Source organism: Crinia signifera, chromosome 2 (assembly GCF_055691185.1).
Source record: "Crinia signifera chromosome 2, ASM5569118v1, whole genome shotgun sequence".
Lineage (NCBI taxonomy): Eukaryota > Metazoa > Chordata > Amphibia > Anura > Myobatrachidae > Crinia > Crinia signifera.
In genome coordinates this window covers 47,885,918-47,905,869 of record NC_139218.1, presented here as the reverse complement: position 1 = coordinate 47,905,869, position 19,952 = coordinate 47,885,918, and the positions used below count along the sequence as shown (strand labels likewise).

The 19,952-nt window shown below is 42.2% G+C and overlaps 1 protein-coding gene across 5 annotated transcripts in view; it reads right to left on the bottom strand.

The window, feature by feature from the left end:
- TBC1D23 (TBC1 domain family member 23) overlaps positions 1-19,952 on the bottom strand; it is a 48,869-nt gene continuing 28,917 nt past the window's right edge. Inside the window, exons 10-20 of one of the 5 annotated variants that reach the window (XR_014470289.1) lie at positions 18,452-18,544; positions 18,115-18,285; positions 14,196-14,238; positions 12,501-12,610; positions 10,771-10,913; positions 9,119-9,163; positions 6,365-6,456; positions 4,358-4,493; positions 3,635-3,829; positions 2,031-2,182; positions 1-1,054 (exon numbers count right to left, since the gene is read on the bottom strand). Coding sequence is in view for 4 of the 5 variants with exons in the window: in XM_083171985.1 (XP_083028111.1) it covers positions 2,101-2,182; positions 3,635-3,829; positions 4,358-4,493; positions 6,365-6,456; positions 9,119-9,163; positions 10,771-10,913; positions 12,501-12,610; positions 14,196-14,238; positions 18,115-18,285; positions 18,452-18,544 (1,110 nt within the window). In the remaining variant the exon portion in view is untranslated. Of the gene's footprint in view, positions 1,055-1,844; positions 2,183-3,634; positions 3,830-4,357; positions 4,494-6,364; positions 6,457-9,118; positions 9,164-10,770; positions 10,914-12,500; positions 12,611-14,195; positions 14,239-18,114; positions 18,286-18,451; positions 18,545-19,952 lie in introns of those variants that run through there. The other 4 variants (XM_083171985.1, XM_083171986.1, XM_083171987.1 and 1 more) reach the window with 4 other exon arrangements.

Sequence of the window (19,952 nt, the reverse complement as noted above, 5' to 3'; positions counted from 1 at the left end):
TTGGGTGCAGTTATCCTTTAATTACAATTATTTCAGTTATTTAACACTTAAAAAAAAAGGATTAAAAAGAAGAATTTTGTAAACAAAAAAAGCAAAAGGAAAAGGAGCCTAAAGGCTACACAAACTGTATGAAGAAATTGATAATTACATATTAAATGTTTAATAAAATCTTCAACCGTGTTAGGATGTAGTTAGAGTATTTTGACTTAAAATGTTCTTTTTTGCATTTTGTGTCAAAGCAAATATACATTAAGTAGAGCTACCGCCATTCACATCAGTAGGCCTCCGTGCTTGTTGGAATAAACCCTGGTCCTGTGGTTCAGTGCCAGGAACGTTTGACAAAAGAGCACACAACGGTTTTCTTTCAATTATCATACATGGATCATGCAGGAGGCCGCTGTCCTCGTGTGCTTCAACATGCGTGTGGCTCTCTCTTACAAACAGTATTCCTTGCAGTGACAGAAGGTTATCATTCGGTTCGTCCCAAAACACATTGCACATAGTTCCCACATTATTACATTAAATAAAAGAATATTAATAAATGGAACAGATGTATACAGTTTTAGCCCTGTAGATTTTTTTTGTCTATTTTTGCCATTTAGAGATCTGTTGCTTAGTATAGAACAAATTATAAAATACTGTTAGTGCATTGAGGTTAAAATGAATTTGGTTTACATGAGTCAGGGCTTCTGGCGTATAAGACAGTTCTCTCTGCACACCTTTAGCTGTAAATACTGATCTACGAGGGCCCCCGGTGCTCATCGATGCTGGCAGTCTACCCTGAGTGCTTTCCAAATAAAATAAAAAAATCATCTAAAAAACAAATGCTAACATTCTTTTTTTTATCGATTCCTTGAAGTCTCATTCTCGATCTCCCTTATCAAACGTAAACCAATGCAGTCTATGGAGCAAATTTTCTTAAGATAACAGTCCTTATCTCAAAACGTTCTCAAGATAACGAAAAGGTTTGTCAAAATGAAATCTTATAAAAAGAACAAAATGTATGCAAAAAGGAGTGTCATGAAAAACAACCCCAAGAAAATTAAATAAACTAATTTAGGTACTTGTTTCCTAGAACGGCCACAATCGTGAGTGATCGTGGCTCTTAATTAAGGGACACGATCCTCACGATGTGGCCGATTTTTTACATTTTTTTGCCTTTGATTGACAGAAATCGGGTCAATCGGTCGGTCGCGACCAATTAAAATCGGCCGCGATGCGACCGACCGATTGACCCGATTTTTCCATAGACTTCAATGTTAAAAAATCTTTTAACATTGAAATCGGGAGGATCGTGTCGGTCTTGTGCCATTATAATGGCACAAGATGAGATGGACTTGATTAAGTCCATCTGACATAGGGAAAATTGATAAAAAAGGTGAAATGGGTCAATATGACCCATTTCACATTTTTTATGTGCCCGCCATGACCCCACGATAGACGTGAACCCGAAGCGTGGCGAGCGCAGCGAGCCCGCGAGGGGCGGCGGTACGCGTCCTCCGACCTTTTCATTCCCCTACTATCCACTAGGGCGTGGAGTGAGAATAGAATAGTGTGGCGAGCGCAGCGAGCCACCGAGCCCGAAGCGTGGCGAGCGCAGCGAGCCCCGCGAGGGGACGCGTATACCTGTGAAGTTATACGCGTCCCCTCGCGGGGCTCGCTGCGCTCGCCACGCTTCGGGCTCGGTGGCTCGCTGCGCTCGCCACACTATTATATTCTCACTCCACGCCCTAGTGGATAGTAGGGGAATGAAAAGGTCGGAGGACGCGTACCGCCGCCCCTCGCGGGCTCGCTGCGCTCGCCACGCTTCGGGTTCACGTCTATCGTGGGGTCTAGCACACTTACTAACATTTGGGGGGGCAATTAAAAAAAATCTGGTGAAAAAATAAAAAAATCGGGTGAAAAATCGGCAGATCGGATCGGTCGCATCGTATGCGACCAAATCGCATGCGATGCGACCGATCCGATTTTTTATCTTCCGACCACAACGATCTAAATCGTTGTGGCCGTGCTAGGAAACAAGTACCCTATTTTATTATCCTGCCAACAATTAGAAAAGCACTCTTCTTGTCCAGACGTGTACAGATGTGTTCGGTGTTGTTAGCTTTCCAGGGCATCCAAGACTTTTATGATCTGTTGTTTAATGGCTTTGGTAGCATCTCCTGCATTTGGAATTAAGTACCTAAGAGGGAAAGAAAACTTATTATTCCCATAATGCAAATCATTGGACATCTCAGTATTGCTATGAATTTGATCCAAGCTACAGTATCCTGCCACACTGTCAAAGGGATCTCATCAATAATAATTAAAAAAAAAGTTTCCAACAAGTATTTGGCCCGTCATAGCTGCTGACTTAAGAATCCCCCGTTCCGGGAGAGGTGATTAGATCAAGTCATAGTTACTCCGCCCCCAGCTGTTCACAGCAGTGACTTGCTGCGTTTTACTGCAGGGGTGGGTCACGATGCTCAAACGGGAGCATCAAACCACCAGCAGGGAGTACGGAAGGGTCTCTAACAGATTTCCCAGGAAAGTTGGCAAGCACTCACTTAGTAGACATGTAATACAACAGGCCAACAGGCCACAACATTACTTTAACAATCTGTAAATTTAAATATAACTTAATATAATTAGATTCGATGGTGCTAGATTCAACTTATTAACCATTGTTAAGCAGCGACTTAGATAGATAATATTTGGCCATTAATATATTCCGTGCTATATGTACACACATATAGGGTTAATCTTTGTTGAGAGCCAAACTCTACACAGTTGGGGCTGTGGTGAGAATGGAACCGATGAACTCAGTTCATTGAGACAGTAATGCTAACCATTACACCAACTGTGCTGCTGTGATTATATATGAAATAAAATAGCAAAGCTGCTAATGGGTTAGTGGTCTGGTCGCACATGTTATTATATGGTCTTTAGAGGACCCCAAGACACACAAGGAATGTAAGAAGCCCATCACTTCATTTTGGTCCACTGTAGTTTAATGTATCTTTACGTATGTGAACTTGTTAATGTCCTTTAGTTTTGCCCCTCACAGCATGGGGAAGAAAAACCCCTCCAAAATCAGTGTAGAATACATGGTAGATCAGACGTAACATAGGGATTAACTCCTCAGGTGGTATGCCGCAGCGGCTGTCCTGGAAAATTTCTGGGCATACCACTAAGATGCGCACCGCCTCTAGAGCCACTCACACCCCCCCTCCCCCCCCCCCCGTCGCACACCCCAACCCGCCCCATCTCCTCTGCTTTGGTGACCGTAGGCCGGAGCTCCCCTGCCCCAATCTTTCCCCCAGCCGCCATTCACTTTACAGTAGTGACGTAGGTGGTAGGCTCAGGGATATTCAGGGCCCTCGAGAGCACTCAGGAGTTCAGGTGCTGGAGTCCTCCAGAGCCGCAGCATACAAATGCCGAAGTAAAGGGGGGGGGCTCCTCCTACGATCTGTGGTGTGTTTTGGTGGGGCAGAACAAACCTGCCACGGTAGGTTTGTCCTGTCCCAGCAAACCTCAAGGGGTTAAATCATTCAAACAGCACAAATTCCACCCAAATCACATACAATAACTGCCAATATAATAAAATAATAATATAAAAAAAAAAGAAAAAAGAAAAAGATAGGAAATAACTCACCTCTCTACTGCTAATATCTCCACACCTGAGCCACTGCTGTTCCCATATTTAAACGTGATCAGCTCCGGATGTTTCTTCTTTGACGTAATCTTGACAACGGAGCTTAGCGCTTGTCGCGATTGTATATAAGCAAATCCTTTTCTAGACTGTATCTCTCGTAAACAATACATATGGGTGGCAGTTACCAGAAGGTGACTTTAAACGAAAAAAAAAAAAAAAAGGTGAAACTTAAATACTTAAATGAAGATCTCAAATTCACGTTCAGTTCCCTAACATAGCAGTTACACGGATTAATCAAACCAAAGCCATCTCTAATCCTTGTTACATTCTCACTTCTACCCCTTCTGTGTCACCCTTGTGTCTGCTCCTCCCCTTTAGAATGTAAGCTCTCGTGAATAGGGCCCTCTCTCCCTCGTGTGTTTTCCCTCTTTTACGCTAATTTCTGCTCCCTACAATGGCTCCTCGGTTTCTGCCACCTTGCTGATCTGTGTTTCCTGCACCCTCATGCAGCAATGTTCATGTACCATGTACTTATTCTACATTGTCTTGTACTGTAAGTCATTGTTTTCTTATCTTACTCATTTGTTGGTGCACTTTGTTATGTGTAACGGAACCCTTGTGGCACCATATAACTAAAAGAAAATAAAAAAAGTGTATTTTTCTAAAGAAAGGTCTATGTACAAGCACAACCCTTACAGGTTTTTTCCATATAAACAGACGGACCTTGGGAACATATGTCCATTTTCTTTAACTTCATGGCAGGGAAAGTGGTGTTTGATGTCGGGCTTGTTAATCCAGGTCTGAACATTAACGATCTCCTTGCGGTCGTCATCAGACATAGACGAGCTGTCAATCTCATCTAGAGAAACATTGTGAGAAATAAATTGATTATACCATAAATCGTCAGCAATGAAATAAGTGTGAGGAATATATACTACCAGCAAAGCTCTAAGCATTATATGTTGGGTGACATTTAATAGGATGAGAGATTCAGAAAGTGACATATTTGGTAAGAAATCTCCAGTTTTTATAAAGTGGCAATCATTTACACTGCAAAATCATACTGGTTTTCATACCAAATCTCTCACTTTCTGATTCTCTCATTCTATTACATTTCACCCTTAGTATCTTTTTTTCCACCACAAATGCACATAAATAAGCAAATCTATGGTGTACCAACAGCCTCTGTGGCATCCAAATGATAGGTCAAGATAGGCAAACAATTGGTTGACACTCATAAAAAGTCAACAAGCACAACATTGACAAAGTGTAGTTACAACCAAAAGGTTGACATGACAGTGTCAACATGAGTTTATTGTTCATTTTTTTTGGACTTCTTTTCTTACTTTTACCCCTTGAGTGGTGGGTTTTGCTGGGGCAGGACAAACCTAACAGGGCAGGTTTGTCCTGCCCCAGCAAAACCCACCACAGAAAGCTGGAAGCCCCCTCACCTCTGCTCCGGCGTTAGTACGCCGGAGCTTCCCTGCTGCTGCTCTCACCCCAGCCTATGCCGCCTGTCACATTCAGCAGTGACGTCGGCGGCAGGCTGGGGGATGTTCGCCGACCATACCTGAGCCTGCTGCCGACGTCACTGTAAAATGAGTGTGTGTGGGGGGGGAGGGGGGAGGAGACGATTGGGGGGAGGGTGTGTGTGCTCCAGAGGTGTTGTGCCAGTGGTGCACACCTTTTCTATATTAGTGGTATGCTCGGAACCTTTCCGGGCATACCACTCAAGGGGTTAATAACCATGTGGATAGTGGCGTGACGTGGATAGTGGGGGTGTGCTACATTGCATCGTATCGCATGCGATTTGCGTGCGATGCGATCCGAGGGCAGGGGTGCATTGAAACTGAACAAGTACCATTGCATCGCACGCAAAGCGCTTGCGATGCAATGCGATCTCACTACGCTGAATAGGACACTACAGTATTTGCTTAATGGGCATGGTGATAATACACAAGTACCTTGGACAGTGCTGCAGCCCCTCACTGGAGCCACCACTGGTGTTGATCTGTTGACTAGCTATTATAGACACAGTGTAGACTTTTTAATCCAGAACCGCCTCTATATACTAAATAAACACTGCCATCTACAGGTCAAATGTAATCATGACTGAATGGCAAAAAATTCCATTGTACAACAAGGCAACTAATAAAACTTTTACACCAAAAAACATGGTTCCCAGCCAGGTCGGATCTGGGATTTTGGTCAGTTTAAACTGTGGTGCCGACCCGCAGTGTAAACGCGGGCGGCGCTGGGAGATGACATCTCCAAGCGCCCAGACCACCATGCTGTGGGCAAGCCCAGCACCAAGGTAAGCTGCTGGGCTGTCCCCAGCCTCCGTGCACCCCCACAGCACCTTTCCGCGAGGTGAATGGATGCTGCATGTGGTCTGGAGGTTGGGCTTCTTACACTGCTGTAAACGGGAGCAGTTTACACTGCCCACTACCCAGGTCCTACCCGTGTTCTACCCCTTTGACACCTCCGCTGACCCGGGTCCCCGAGGGAAAATCCTGGGTTTTTGCGGCAGTGTAAAATGGGTTTAATTCACTAGATATTCACAAATGTATAAACTAGAACTATAGATGTATAAAACTGTAATGTTATACTTAGCACTTTAACTACTTGGGTGAAAACAAACCAAAATAAAATGTATCTTTGGTAGCACTTTAAAATTGCATTTAAAGAACATATATGGACACCACTCGCACCAGATTTTATGAACTCTACCTGTGTCATATTCTTCTTCGTCTCCGATGCTGAACACCGGTTTAACACCCCGGTAGGGCTTTCCCACTCTGTCACTGCTGCTAACATGTCTGCTGGGTTGGAAAAAATATATATATATTATTTTTTTAAATTTAATATAAAATATAAGAATATTTGTGATGCAGAAAATGTTGGGAGTTCCTCATGGTCCAAAAAGTTAGTTCTCAAGTTTAGGTGGCTATCAGCCAAGCATTAAGAAGCAGTATACTCACTAGAAGAGCATAGAAGCACACGTGCACGCTTTACTGTTAGAAGCTAAAGCGGAACAGGTCAGGTGACAAGTGAGCGTTCAATGTTAGCTTCAGTTTTTAAATAGGAATCAGTGAAAGGTTTTAAAACTCAGAGCTTTATAATAGAAACATAGGGTGAGATTTAATAGGATGAGAGTTTCAGAAAGAAATCAAACTGGTTTTGCCGTGTAAATGATTGCCGCTTTAAAAAAACCTGGAAATTTCTTCCCAAATCTCTCACTTTCTGAATCTCTCATCCTATTAAATCTCACCCATAGAATTTGATGTCAGATAAGAACCACTTGGCCCATCTGGTCTGCCCCTTTTTTAAACATGTTACCTCAAACCATATTTGATCCTTAATTATTTTGTAAGGATATCAATATGCCTATCCCGAGCATGTTTCAATTGCTTTACAGTATTTGCCTCTACCACCTCTGATGGGAAGCTATTCCACTTATCTACTACTCTTTCTGTGATGTAATGTTTCCTCAAATTTCCCCTGAATCTTCTTCTCTCTAGTTTCAGTGCATGTCCTTGTGTTCTGCTGCTCCTCTTCCTGTGAAGAATGTCTCCTTCCTGTATCTTGTTAAAACCCTTGATATATTTGAAAGTTTCTATCATGTCCCCCCTTTCCCTTCTCTGCTCTAAAGTATACATATTAAGATCTTTTAGTCTTTTCTGGTAAGTTTTGTGATGTAGGCCATGCACCATTTTAGTTGCCCTTCTTTGTACAGTCCCTAATGTATTTATATCCTTCTGGAGATCTGGCCTCCAAAACTGAACACAGTATCCCAGATGAAAAGTGACAATGTAAGTATTCACCACAGTGCGCAATAAGCTGCTAGGATGGTACTATCTCATGGGTATTTCTTCTGAAACCAACAGTGACAATAACATGAAAAAATCCTGAGAAGGGAAGTGATTCATGCACATTATTATATAAGCGCTGGTTGAGGGACTATTTCAATTCTTCTTTTCATGTTAGTATCCCAGATGAGGCCGTACCAATGACCTATACAGTGGCATTTGACAGTTCTTTCTTTCTACTGCTGATACCTCTCCCTTTGCAACCAAGCATCTGACCTGCCTTCTTCATTGCTTTGTTACATTGCCTAACTGCCTTTAAATCATCTGAAATAGTGACACCTAGATCCATCTCCTCCTCAGTAGTTTCCATTATCGCGCCATTTATACTATATTTAGTCTTTGGATTTTTGAGACTCAAGTGCATGATTTTGCATTTTTTTGGCATTAAACTGTATTTGCCATGCTTTTGACCATTCCTCTAATCTACATAGATCCAGCAATAATTTGTTTTACCCCTCCTGGCTTTCTATCTATCTATCTAGTGTCCTTGAGTCTCTGAAACACTGACAACTGCTGGCAGAGAGTAAAACTACATCTCTTTATCACACATGCACAAACACAGAAGGTAGAAGACTAGCTTTCAAAGCTTTTGCTTCGAGCGAGCTTACTAGTTACAACATAATACCCAGGAAATAAGCTTCAGTAAACATTGCAAATGTTGCTTAGTACAGATACAAATTTGCATTCGATCTATTCAATGTTCTTTTTTTCTCTGACATACGTAATTCGACAGATGTGGATCGGAAAATCCACATCTTGTTCTGCGAAAACAGCTGCTAATTCGCAAATTTAACATATGTTTCCGCAAATGCAGATTTGTTTTTTTCAAAGAACCAAATCTGCAGTGGTGAGTCATGGCTGGGATTGAATAGGTCCTGGACGATAATTTCCAAGTATTGGAAATATCGGCCAGCATTGAATACCCTTAAAAGGCCAAATAAACACAACCATCTTGTGAGAGTACAGCATGTACAGAAACAATATGGCCGCCAATCAATATCCAGCTAAATCTGTTAATTATATACGAAGCTTATAAAAAACAGTCAATAGTGGATGCATACATACATTTACAAATATGTGTTGAAAATATACTGTGGCTTTATAATGGCGAAAAAAAAAAAAAAAAGATGAACGGAAAACCGTAAAACCTGAATGGAACCAGTTGGCATCAACACATCTAGAATTTACTATTCAAAAGTGCAAATGTTATGAAGCAGATTAGTTTGAGGTGGAATTGAGAATGAATACTTTGGTGCGGTTAGGAGAAAAAAGGTTAAAAGATACTTTTACTTTTCAACAATGGAGAATAAGACATCAGTGACACTGACAGGCCACGAATTGCCGATGACGGCTTTTAAGTCATCAATAAAGATCATGTGGCTTATACAAAATAATCTAGATTTATTGAAGAGATTTATAGACTTTAACAACATTAAAAACCCATCAAAATATCAGATGGGTAAACGTCTAAAAAGCTAGCGTAATCTGTGCAATCGAGATAGCGGCGAGTGGTGGTTTCTTGTGGAAAGTGTCAGCGTGACTGATGCTTACACATAGCGAGGCATTGTGCTAAAAATAAGAGGAGGTGGTGGAATCACAGCTCACTACGTCTTACCGCTCCAAACTCGCCCTCTCTGGCCAGGGAAGATTGAAAGTGATTCTATAGCAAATTGAGGCACAGGATACAAACCAAAAAAAAAAAATTACATCAACAAGAATCATGTGGTACATTAGTTGACATTTCATTACGCGAGACCATTAACCCTTTGAGTGCCAACATCTGTGAGAGCTGTTCAAAATAACGGCTAAAAATGCCAGCGTCGCTCTTATTGGTTATATACATTCAAATAAAAAAATGTGTAAAAAAAGAATCTATTTCCTATATAAAGATAAATATTACAGGTCCTTATGATGAATAAAAATGTTTGCATGCCAATGTTCACACCTATTTTGACAAATTTCTTAGCACTCAAAGGGTTAAGCACCAAAATTAATATAAGGAGGCTCTTCCAATAGAGACTTTTAGTGAGCGGGGAAAATGTTATCAGCACCCTTCGAAAAAGATGAAATTTGTAGTAAGATTTGAGGCAAAGAGTACAGATGTGTCCTCATACGTCTTGCTTCAATACGCCACGAAGTGGGGAGATTTCTAGCAACTCTTAACTGAAATGCATCTTATTTGCATCGTGAATAATACGCACAGACAGACTCTACTGATGAAAATGATAAACGGCACGTTTATATTTTGTGTGCGACCATGGCTGTATCTGCATACGAAATGGAACGCTGAGGTATCTGCATATCTTTCTAGAAAACACTTTGACGTTTAATTTTGCATGTAGATACAGGTGAGGTTGCATACACAGAACATGGGTATTGCTGCATATCATTTTAATCAACAGAATCTGCTTGTTCATCACAAAACTGTAAACAGAAGCTGTTTACAGTTTTGTGATTAAGATGCATTTAAAAGTGAAAAGTTGCACAAAAACACGCTCCGCACAACCAGGTCATGATTATAATGTGGCATCACAGAGGGTGCAATGGTTAGCATTACTGCCTCACAGCACTGAGGTCATGGGTTTGATTCCCACCATGGCCCTAACTGTGCGGAGTTTGTATATTCTCCCCTTGTTTGCGTGGGTTTCCTCTGGGTGCTCCGGTTTCGTCCCACAATCTAAAAATATACTGGTAGGTCAATTAGCTTCCAACAAAATTAACCCTAGAATGTCTGTGCGTGTACATGTGGTAGGAAATATAGATTGTAAGCTCCACTGGGGCAGGGACTGATGTGACTGTACTCTGTAAAGCGCTGCGGAATATGTATGCTCTATATAAGAAACTGCTAATAAATAAAGTACCTAAGCACCAAAGTTCGAATTTCTATCTGTATCAAGTTCTGAAAATATTGATGGTATTTAAATTTTTCTATTTTTAGCAAAATCCACTAAGTGCACTTTTCACCTTCTGGAAGGCGAATATGTTTGTGTATCATTAAAAGTGAAAATGGAGAGGTTGCTATAGCGATGTATAACAGATAACAGCTGGCATTGCTAGCAGCATATTATACTTCTATAATCACTGAAATAGAATCCTCTGTATTAGCGTAAAGGGATTGCTCTAACAGTACAACACAACATTTCTTTGTTGTGCCAGTTACACCAAAAATACAGTACAAGTTGTAAAGCAGATTACGGATAACAAGTAGTAGGACATTATCAACACATATGCAAGTAGTCTGGATCCAGGTTAAAGCAAGGGACCCACCTTTCTACTGGCGTTGATGTATTCTCAATGAAGCTTATCACCTTCTCCTTCACGTTTACGGACTTGGTTTTCAGCGCTACAGTCATTTTATTAACCAAAGACTTAACGCCTTTTCCATCACCTATCCCATTGGGGGATTCTCCCTGGAAAAAAAAAAAAAAAACTAAATTATGATTTTAAAACCACAACAGACTCCTTAAATATTTAAGAAATTGTTTTGTCAGTGAATTATGTCTACATAATGAATACATTAGTAGGGATCATCAGAAAACAATGGTCACTGAAGAACAAAACTGTAACATAGTGCACTCTGTTCCATCAAGGAAAAAAATGAAGTCCTGATTTTATTTAAAGAGATTCCTGACCACACCCTCACTTAATGAGGGCACACGTGTGCAGATAATTCAGCACACTATAATGGTCAAATAAATGCAGCAGTGAGTCTGGATCCTGGAGGCTTTTCCAGTTTCAAAACAGCTGCCGCGGTTTTTTTTTTAATTAGAAATGGCAGCGCTGAGCCAATCCCAGTGAGCCGTGACATCAATCCAACCCTTACGCCAGCAAGGCACAAGGGTGCGAGACAGGAACAGGCAGTCTGACAGCAGAGAATGAACCAAGAAGAGCTCATGAAGATCTGGTGAACTGCGGCCTTCAAGCTCTTTGGTAAGGCCCAAGAATTCCGAGCCTTATCTGCTCCTTAGGTGAAGAGACTGTACAAAAGATAATTACATTAGGGGCCTTATTCTAGTTCACTCTTAGAGACAAATTCCTTCTCAAATGGACAAAACCATGTGCACTGCAGGGGGGGGGGGGGGGGGGGGCAGGTGTAACTTGTGCAGAGAGAATTAGATTTGGGTGGGGTTTTTCTTCAAAGTGAGATCTACAGGTGTATTGCAGTGTAAAAATAGAGCAGTCAGTTAGTATCCCTGCACCAAAACAAAAAAACTCACCCAAATCTAATTCTATCTGTACCTGTTACATCTGCCCCCCTGCAGTGCAGATGGTTTTGTCCATCTGAGAAGGAATTTGCCTCTAGGAGTGAACTAGAATAAGGCCCTAGGTGCATTGTCTTGATTTATTCACAGGTGGACTACATTTGCCAGGAATTTGGGAAATTGAGACTCTTCAAGTGCTGGCATACTGAGGCTGCCTTGCTGAGACCTGTAGTCCACCTGTTTACAATAATATGCACAAATAATGAACCCACTGCCACCCCATTTCTTGGGGTCCTCGCTATCTGGGGAATTCCAGCCTTGGGCTGACCAGCGTTCCACGGCTATAGAATTATCCCCGCTGGTTGGTTCATCCTGATGCTGGTTGTTGTTTTTTTTCTTCCATTACTGTATCAAGAGTTCTGTTTTTCTCTTAATATGGGTAACCTTAAAATCATGTGTCCCCATGATATTAATAATTCTCAACCTCCCCTCTTCATCATAATAATCTTCCCCTTCCCCACAGCTAAGTTTATATTTTCATGCAGATTGGAGATCTGCTGAGACTAGACAAGTGTGTAGGCATGGATTGGATGTAGGAGCTGCGTGCAGTTCTGCAGCAGGATTGTATAATCTGTGATCTGCTCAGGATTGGACAAATGTGCACCCAGCTTTAGTGAATCCTATGCGCCAATAAATCATCACTCGGCAATATATGCGTCACCATCAGTTTCCTATTGACCAGTGCACTGAAGCAATTTCATAGAAAGATTATCGAATTTCTCTTTATATGCTTACGTCTGCATAGGAACTCAAACTGCTCCGTTGCCCAGATGTACTAGCAATCCAATGTCCGTATCCATTATCCGGCCCTTCTACATTAATGTCCGCCAAGTGTTGCTGGAGCACTGATTAAAAAGAAAAGGCATCAGTAAAATATATGTAAACAAGATACAGACACTTCAATGTCATTTCACTTACTATGAAGAACTAAACACACTAGAGGCAGACATGTTGGGGAAGATGTATTAAGCTTTAACAACAGATAAATCCAAGGGTGATAAAGAGAGATAAACGTCCAGCCAATCACCTGCTAACTGCCAGGTTACAGGCTGTGTTTGAAAAAAAGTCAGTTAGGAGCTGATTGGCTGGACGTTTATCTCTCTTTATCACCCTTGCATTTATCTCTTGTTAAAGCTTAATACATCTGCCCCATTGTGGGCTCAACATTAAGGGGCTGATAATTTAGCTATTGCTAGCAGAACCTCTTGTGCTAACACATCGCTTGATATCCAGACAGGGAATCTCACACTACGCAGAAGTGTGAGCTGACATAAGCAAGATATCCCTACAGTAATGGCTGAAATCTGTGCAGCCAGAGATTGCGTGCAACAGAACCTTGCATTTGTGATGCTGTGTACACACGGGGGAGATAGGTGCTATAATCGCTGGGAATATGGTCGCAGGCGACCATTTTGCCAGTGATTGGGAGTGTGCCCCGGCGATAAATCTCCGGGTGCGCGCTCCCGTTTTCTGCCCCATTGTAATCGCTGGTCGCAGGAGCTTGCTCCTGCGACCAGCTAATTACCTCTGCGGCTCCCCCAGCAGAGGTTCGTTTTCAACAGCGACCATCTCTGGTCGCTTGTTGAAAAAGAGACACTGAGCAATATATTGCTAGCAATATATCTCCCCCCGTGTGTACGCACCTTAACTTAACGTTTTGATTGCTGACATTTCTGCGAGAGGTGCGTCAAATATTCACTAAAAATTCCAGCGTCACTTACAGTTGTTATATAAATTCAAATACAAGATGGTGTGTAAAAAAAAAGATTTTATTTCCTATAAAAGGTAAACGTTACAGGTCATTATGATTAATACAAATGTTTGTTTGTCGATTTTTACACCAATTTTGACAAATTCACTTGGCACTCAAAGGGTTAACCAGCAACTTATATTTGAATTAATTTAAGGATTATCAAGGATAGGTCTGATTCCAAGCTGCTAAAATACTAAAGCTTGTGCTGAGCCAGACATTAGCCTAACGTGACAAGACCATTTTTTTATATGGTCATGCACGTAATATGGGCCAAACCTGGTTGTCTCGATACTCCAGTCAAGCATCCAGATATCTGTCAGCATCACTGGAGCCTGGCAATATCACTAGCATAAGGAATAGCTTTATTCACCTTTACACCAAAGTGTGAATGATACGTGTATTCAAGTTCTTTGCGCAGCAGTGGCCACCAGATGGCGTCTGACAGGGCAATTCAAGTGTTGCTCTATTCGGGCACTAACAATTCCCGTTATGTTGTTCTGTCCTTTTGACGGGCTGCTAATTGGTTATATTTCCTTACAAAAACAATCTCTCTAAAGGGAGGATCGCAGATCTGATTAATGTCAATAACAATGGGAGAATGTATTGCGTTTTCAGAGTATGAGCAAACAGGCAAGTGAGAAATGTTCCTTTCACATTGTAAACTGTATTTCACTTACCCATGAAGCCTCCTTTTGCAATACTTATATATTCCTTGTTTTTCTAGATTAAAAAGAAAGAAAAGAAAATTGACATAAATGCACCAAGTTGTATACAAAAATCAACAAACAAAACCTGCGAGGTTTAATTATTTTTAAATAAAGCTGCACAATATAGCCAAAAAGCATTGAACTATAACTTAATGTAAGAAATATAAATAGTATGAAATAACTTTACGAGTTTATTTTAGAATGATACAATTATGAAAAGTTTATCATCTAAAAAGGTGCATACACACTGTACAATTCTTTTGACCAATTTTGTTCACTTCGGTCATTCTGAACGAAATTGGTCAAAACATCTCTATCAGTGTGACGAACGACGAATGATGATGCGCATACCCGCCAGTTGTTCATCAAGGTTGTTTGTCAACTGTGCATTCAGCTCAATTTGGATATCTTTCAAACAGAGCCTATAAACTGTAGCTAGATCTTTCGTCAACATCTTTCGTCCAGGACACTGGGTTCAAGGGAAATGTCTTCCAACGAAATTGGTCAAAAAAGTTGTACAGTGTGTATGCACCTTTATTTATTATTTATTTACAGTTTCTTATATAGAGCAGCAGATTCCGTTGCGCTTTACAATAGTAGACAGTGATAAGACAAACTGGGTAACAACAGACAGACATGGAGGTAGGAGGGCCCTGCTGCAAGCTTACAATCTATAGGGATATAGGGGGGAAACATTACATTTGAACCATTTTTATTTCTAAACAAACCAGGAGGCAGAAATTTGTGAATTACTTTAATCTACCAACAGAAGAAGATCCAGTAAATAGTGCGGACTAAAATTATATTTTAATGTAGAAAATTGACAGGCAGCAGCGGTCATTTATGAATGGGCAGGAATGTGAACAATATAACTAAATTGTGGGAGCACATCTATACAGTAACCGCATGTGCCATTTTGAACGCCTAGTCACACACGTGACTCACGCCGTCGGGCTATCAGCTATGAGGCCAGTCGGTGTTCCCCAAGGGTCAGTCCTTGGCCCTCTCCTCTTCACCACCTCTCTGGGCACCCTCATCAGCTCCTATGGTTTTCATTACCACCTTTATGCTGATGATACCCTAATCTATCTCTCCTCCCCCGACCTATCCCCATCACTCCTGTCCAAGGTCTCCGAATGCCTCATGGCCATCTCAGCCTGGATGACCCAACGCTTCCTGAAACTAAACATGGCTAAAACTGAACTTCTAATCTTCCATCCCCCGAACATCCCCTCTTCTCCCACTATCTCCATCAGCATTGGTGAAACCGAGATCACGTCCACCGACCAAACGCGCTGCCTCAGTGTCATCATTGACTCCTCCCTCTCTTTCACCTCCCACATTCGTGCTCTCTCACAGTCTTGCCGCTTTCACCTACGCAACATCTCACGCATCAGACCATTCCTCTCCACTGACGCGACCAAAATTCTCATTCACTCTCTTGTCATCTCCCGCCTTGACTACTGCAACATCCTTCTCTCTGGGCTACCTCTCACCCGCCTCGCACCTCTCCAATCCATTCTTAACGCTGCTGCTAGGCTCATCTTCCTCTCCCGCCGCTCTACCTCCGCCTCCCCCCTCTGTTTATCTCTTCACTGGCTCCCCATTCCTTTCCGAGTTCTCTTTAAACTCCTCACCACCACCTACAAGGCTCTCTCCTCCTCCACAGCTCCCTACCTCTCTTCACTGATCTCTATCCACACTCCCTCCCGTCCTCTTCGCTCCATCGCTGACCGCCGACTGACCTCTCACCTAATCACCTCCTCCCACTCCCGTGTCCAAGATTTCTCTCGCGCTGCCCCCCTGCACTGGAACAACCTCCCGCCACCCATCAGGCTATCTGATTCCCTTACCTCCTTCAAGCGCTCCCTCAAAACCCACTTTTTTCGACTAGCCTATCCCTCCTCCTAACCTCTTTTGATCCTCCTATCCTGCCTCCGTTCCCCTCCGTTCCTACTTATCCTATTGTATTTCGTTCGTCCACCCACCTATTTTTAGTATGTTAACTCTTATGAGCAGGGCCCTCCTTCCTCACGTACTCACCCTACCTCATTACCTCACCTGTGCTCCTGTCCTGTTCTTCCCTTCCTCTACTTCATCTTCGGTCTCCTTGACTATTTTGACACCTACTTCTGAACTGATGCTGATTTTAGTTCTACCAGCTATACCCCTATTTATACTGTATCTTTCTACACACCCTGTACGTTACCTTGTAATTTGTTTTTTTTGTTGTTTGCTATGTACGGCGCTGCGGACACTTTGTGGCGCCTTATAAATAAACGTACTACTACGTACTACTATGAGGAATGCCAGCATGTGCGTTGTGCCCTTCATGTTGCTCCTGTGGCAGGATATAGCCGCAACAAACGTGGCTACATCTGTGTGTGTGCGTACATTAACACCGAATAGTACTGTGCACCTCCATGGAGGGACTACCCCCGAAATTATCTGTCATTTGAACCTTATTGAATTCGCCTTGAATGATAAAAATTGCATTTTGCCTGCAGGTGCTCAATTAATCATTCTGATGCAGCCAATGCCAATTCACAGGTCAGTGGTTCCCAACCTCGGTCCTCAAGTACCCCCAACAGTTCACGTTTTCCAGGTCTCCACACAGAATCACAAATTTAGTAATTCGCTCCACCTGTGGATCTTTTAAAATGTGTCTGAATAATGAGTGCACCTTCCAGGTGACCTGAAAAAACATAATCTGTACTTGAGGACCGAGGTTTAGAACCAGACATAGGTGGAGAGCCACATTGGCTAATCTATTTAGCCAAAATATTTATTTTGAGAGGTGTTTAAATTTGTTGCAATGGTGATATATATAGGTGATACATATACAACCAGTTGATATGTCTAGTGTCTGTTTGTGTGTCTCTGAAACACTGCCATCTGTTGGCAGAAAGTCAAACTACATCTCTTTCTCACAAACACAGAGGCAATCACAAGGTGGCAGACTAGCTTTCAAAGCATTTGCTTCGAGCTGGCTTACTAGTGTATATATAATTATATAAAAAGTGTAAATATTTAATTAACGCAATATGTCTGTATGGATTGTAAATTTCAATGCACATAATAATACGTTTCTATTTAATTCCATACATACTGTCAGATGCCCATGAATTTATCAGTACACATACCAAATATCCTAGAGATCTGTGTGGTGCCGGTGTTTTGGTTATGGTTTAACATGATGTTTTGGCAAAACTACCCTTAAGTGTTTGGTTCTGATTCGTTTGTCGGTTTAGTTAAAAATTGATTCAACAAATTGTTATTCATCAAAAATCTATAACAACTAAAATCATGTAGCATTAGCCATACAGAGCACAAAATTTGTTTTTAAAATCCGAATTTTGTACCACGGGAAAATCCAAACTGGAACTTGGTTCGGATCAGATGTCCTTGGGATGTATGGACCGGGTTTTTGTTCAGCACATACTGTATCTAATCATACACCCACTTACTTATTTCTAAAGATGTTATTGCAATAGGACTTATGAGTGCTCTCCGTGGAGATTTACGTCTTTAGAGGGATAATAATTAAACCAACTATATGCACTTACACATAATGAGCTTAGAAGTTTTGCTTTGTCAAAGGCTGGTACTAGTTCATCCAATTATGATGTGTTAAACATTTCCTTACCACTCATTTTGATGTGCACCTTATTAATTTTTATACTACTAATACAATTTAATGACAATTAAGAAATATTATATATGTTTTGTGTGTCACCTGGGCTAAATATGGATAGAAAACGTGATCTGGGGACAGAGTTTGAGAACCACTGCTCTGTACCAATGAAAGCAAAAAATACATTTTCCAGTGTATACAGCCAATTGTAACATTGCACATAAATACTGTATGCCCTCAGAACAAAGTTCATACCTGTAAGAAATGAGCAAGGACCATATTCATGTACATATCTTCCTCTTCCCTGCCACTTCCCATGAAGCACAGATGTTCTCCACCTGCAATTGATCCAGACTCTATGGACTGTTTCTGAGCTTCCAGCAGAGACTTCACTGACAGGGCAAATTCTCCAGGGTTCTGCAGCATCTGTACAAGAATCAGGTATCATGTCAGGACTACTGAAACACCACACAAGCTACTGCGGCTGCTCCACTAGGAGTAACATGAAACCCCCAGAAAACTTCAATAGATGATCTACAATTGCAATATAAAAAAGGACAGCAGGGCAGATGGACATCGGGTCTTTACATACCAGGTCAGAGTCCAAGTGAAAGGCAGTAGACAGGTGACCGGAATTGTACTGTTCAGCTGGTCTGCAATCCACTACAAAGAACCGTACCCCATCCTAAAGCAGCAAAGAAACGCAGTGGTCATCAGCTGACAGATGGCAAATTGGGAGGCCCAGAAAGAGCACGGAATAAAGCACCACATATTGTCTGCGCCCACAATATTTACACATATTGTATTTTTTATGAAATGTGAAATATGCTAATTTAAATGTGCAGGTTCAGTTTTACCCGGATTTACTCGGTTATCACAGCAGGATCTTATTGGTTATCAAAAACATGTGACAGCCGATAGCCAACCGAACTTGCGATAATTTGCCGTTAAGACCCGAGTAAATCCGAATCTGCACATCTCTATGCTAAATTGTGCTATACAAACAAAATATGGGATATATGAACTTATTTCATTTGTCATCAGACCATTCATATTCCCATATTGGAAGCCTTTCCTCAATTTTTAAAGGTCGTGCCATGTATAATAATCCCACAAACATTTTATCACATAGGAAATCCAAAATATGCTCTAGACCAGGGGTCAGGAACCTTTTTGACTAAGAGAGCCATGAAAGCAAAATATTTGGAAATTTATTTCAGTGAGAGCCATATAATATATTTTAAAAGTGAATTCAACTAAATGTCAGTATAAAACGCCTCCAAACGTTTTATTTTATTGCTGGATCCGGCGTTTAAAGGTGGCATATGGGGTGGGGGTGGGTGGCGTCGGGCGGGTATGGTGTGGGTTTCCCGCTTACCTTCTCGGCGGTGTCGGGCTGAGGGTACTGTGCGGGGCTGCCTGGGTGTGTGGGGGTGCAACTCCCAAGATGGTGTCCGGTCTGTGGTTTGCTGCGTCTCAGCTCCGTCTCCGGGAGCAGCGCAGCGTCTGTCAGTCTGGTGTGAGGAGGCAAGAGCGGGTAGGAGTATTCTGTGTCCCCCGGTTCTCCTCTGCGGCGTCAGGTCCCGGTGCAAGGCTGGCGGGGTTAGTGGGGCCGCAGCCTCCAAGATGGCGCCCGGCGTTTGGTCGGTCACAAATTTAGGCCGCGGCTTCAGGGTATGAGCTAGGCCGCAACCTGCAGAGGCCTCCGAGCGGCCTCCCGGCTCCGCAGCACACAGCTCAGGTTAGTGGGGTGTAAGGGCAGGGTAGTTTGGAGTGGGGGTGCCTCCAGAATTCGTTGTTATAGCCGTTAAGGGGGATCAGCAGCAGGAGCTCAGCAAATACACGTCCTGCTGCTTCCCCAGTCAGGTCACGCCCCTCGAGAATATTTTGTTTTATCTGCGAGCCATATGCAATCATCAAAAGAGCCACACCTGGCTCGCGAGCCATTGGTTCCCGACCCCTGCTCTAGACAAAGGCAGCATTACGCTACATTGGGGGCAAAGGCAGCATTACGGTACATTGAGGGCAATGGCAGCATTACGCTACATTGGGGGCAAAGGCAGCATTACGCTACATTGGGGGCAAAGGCAGCA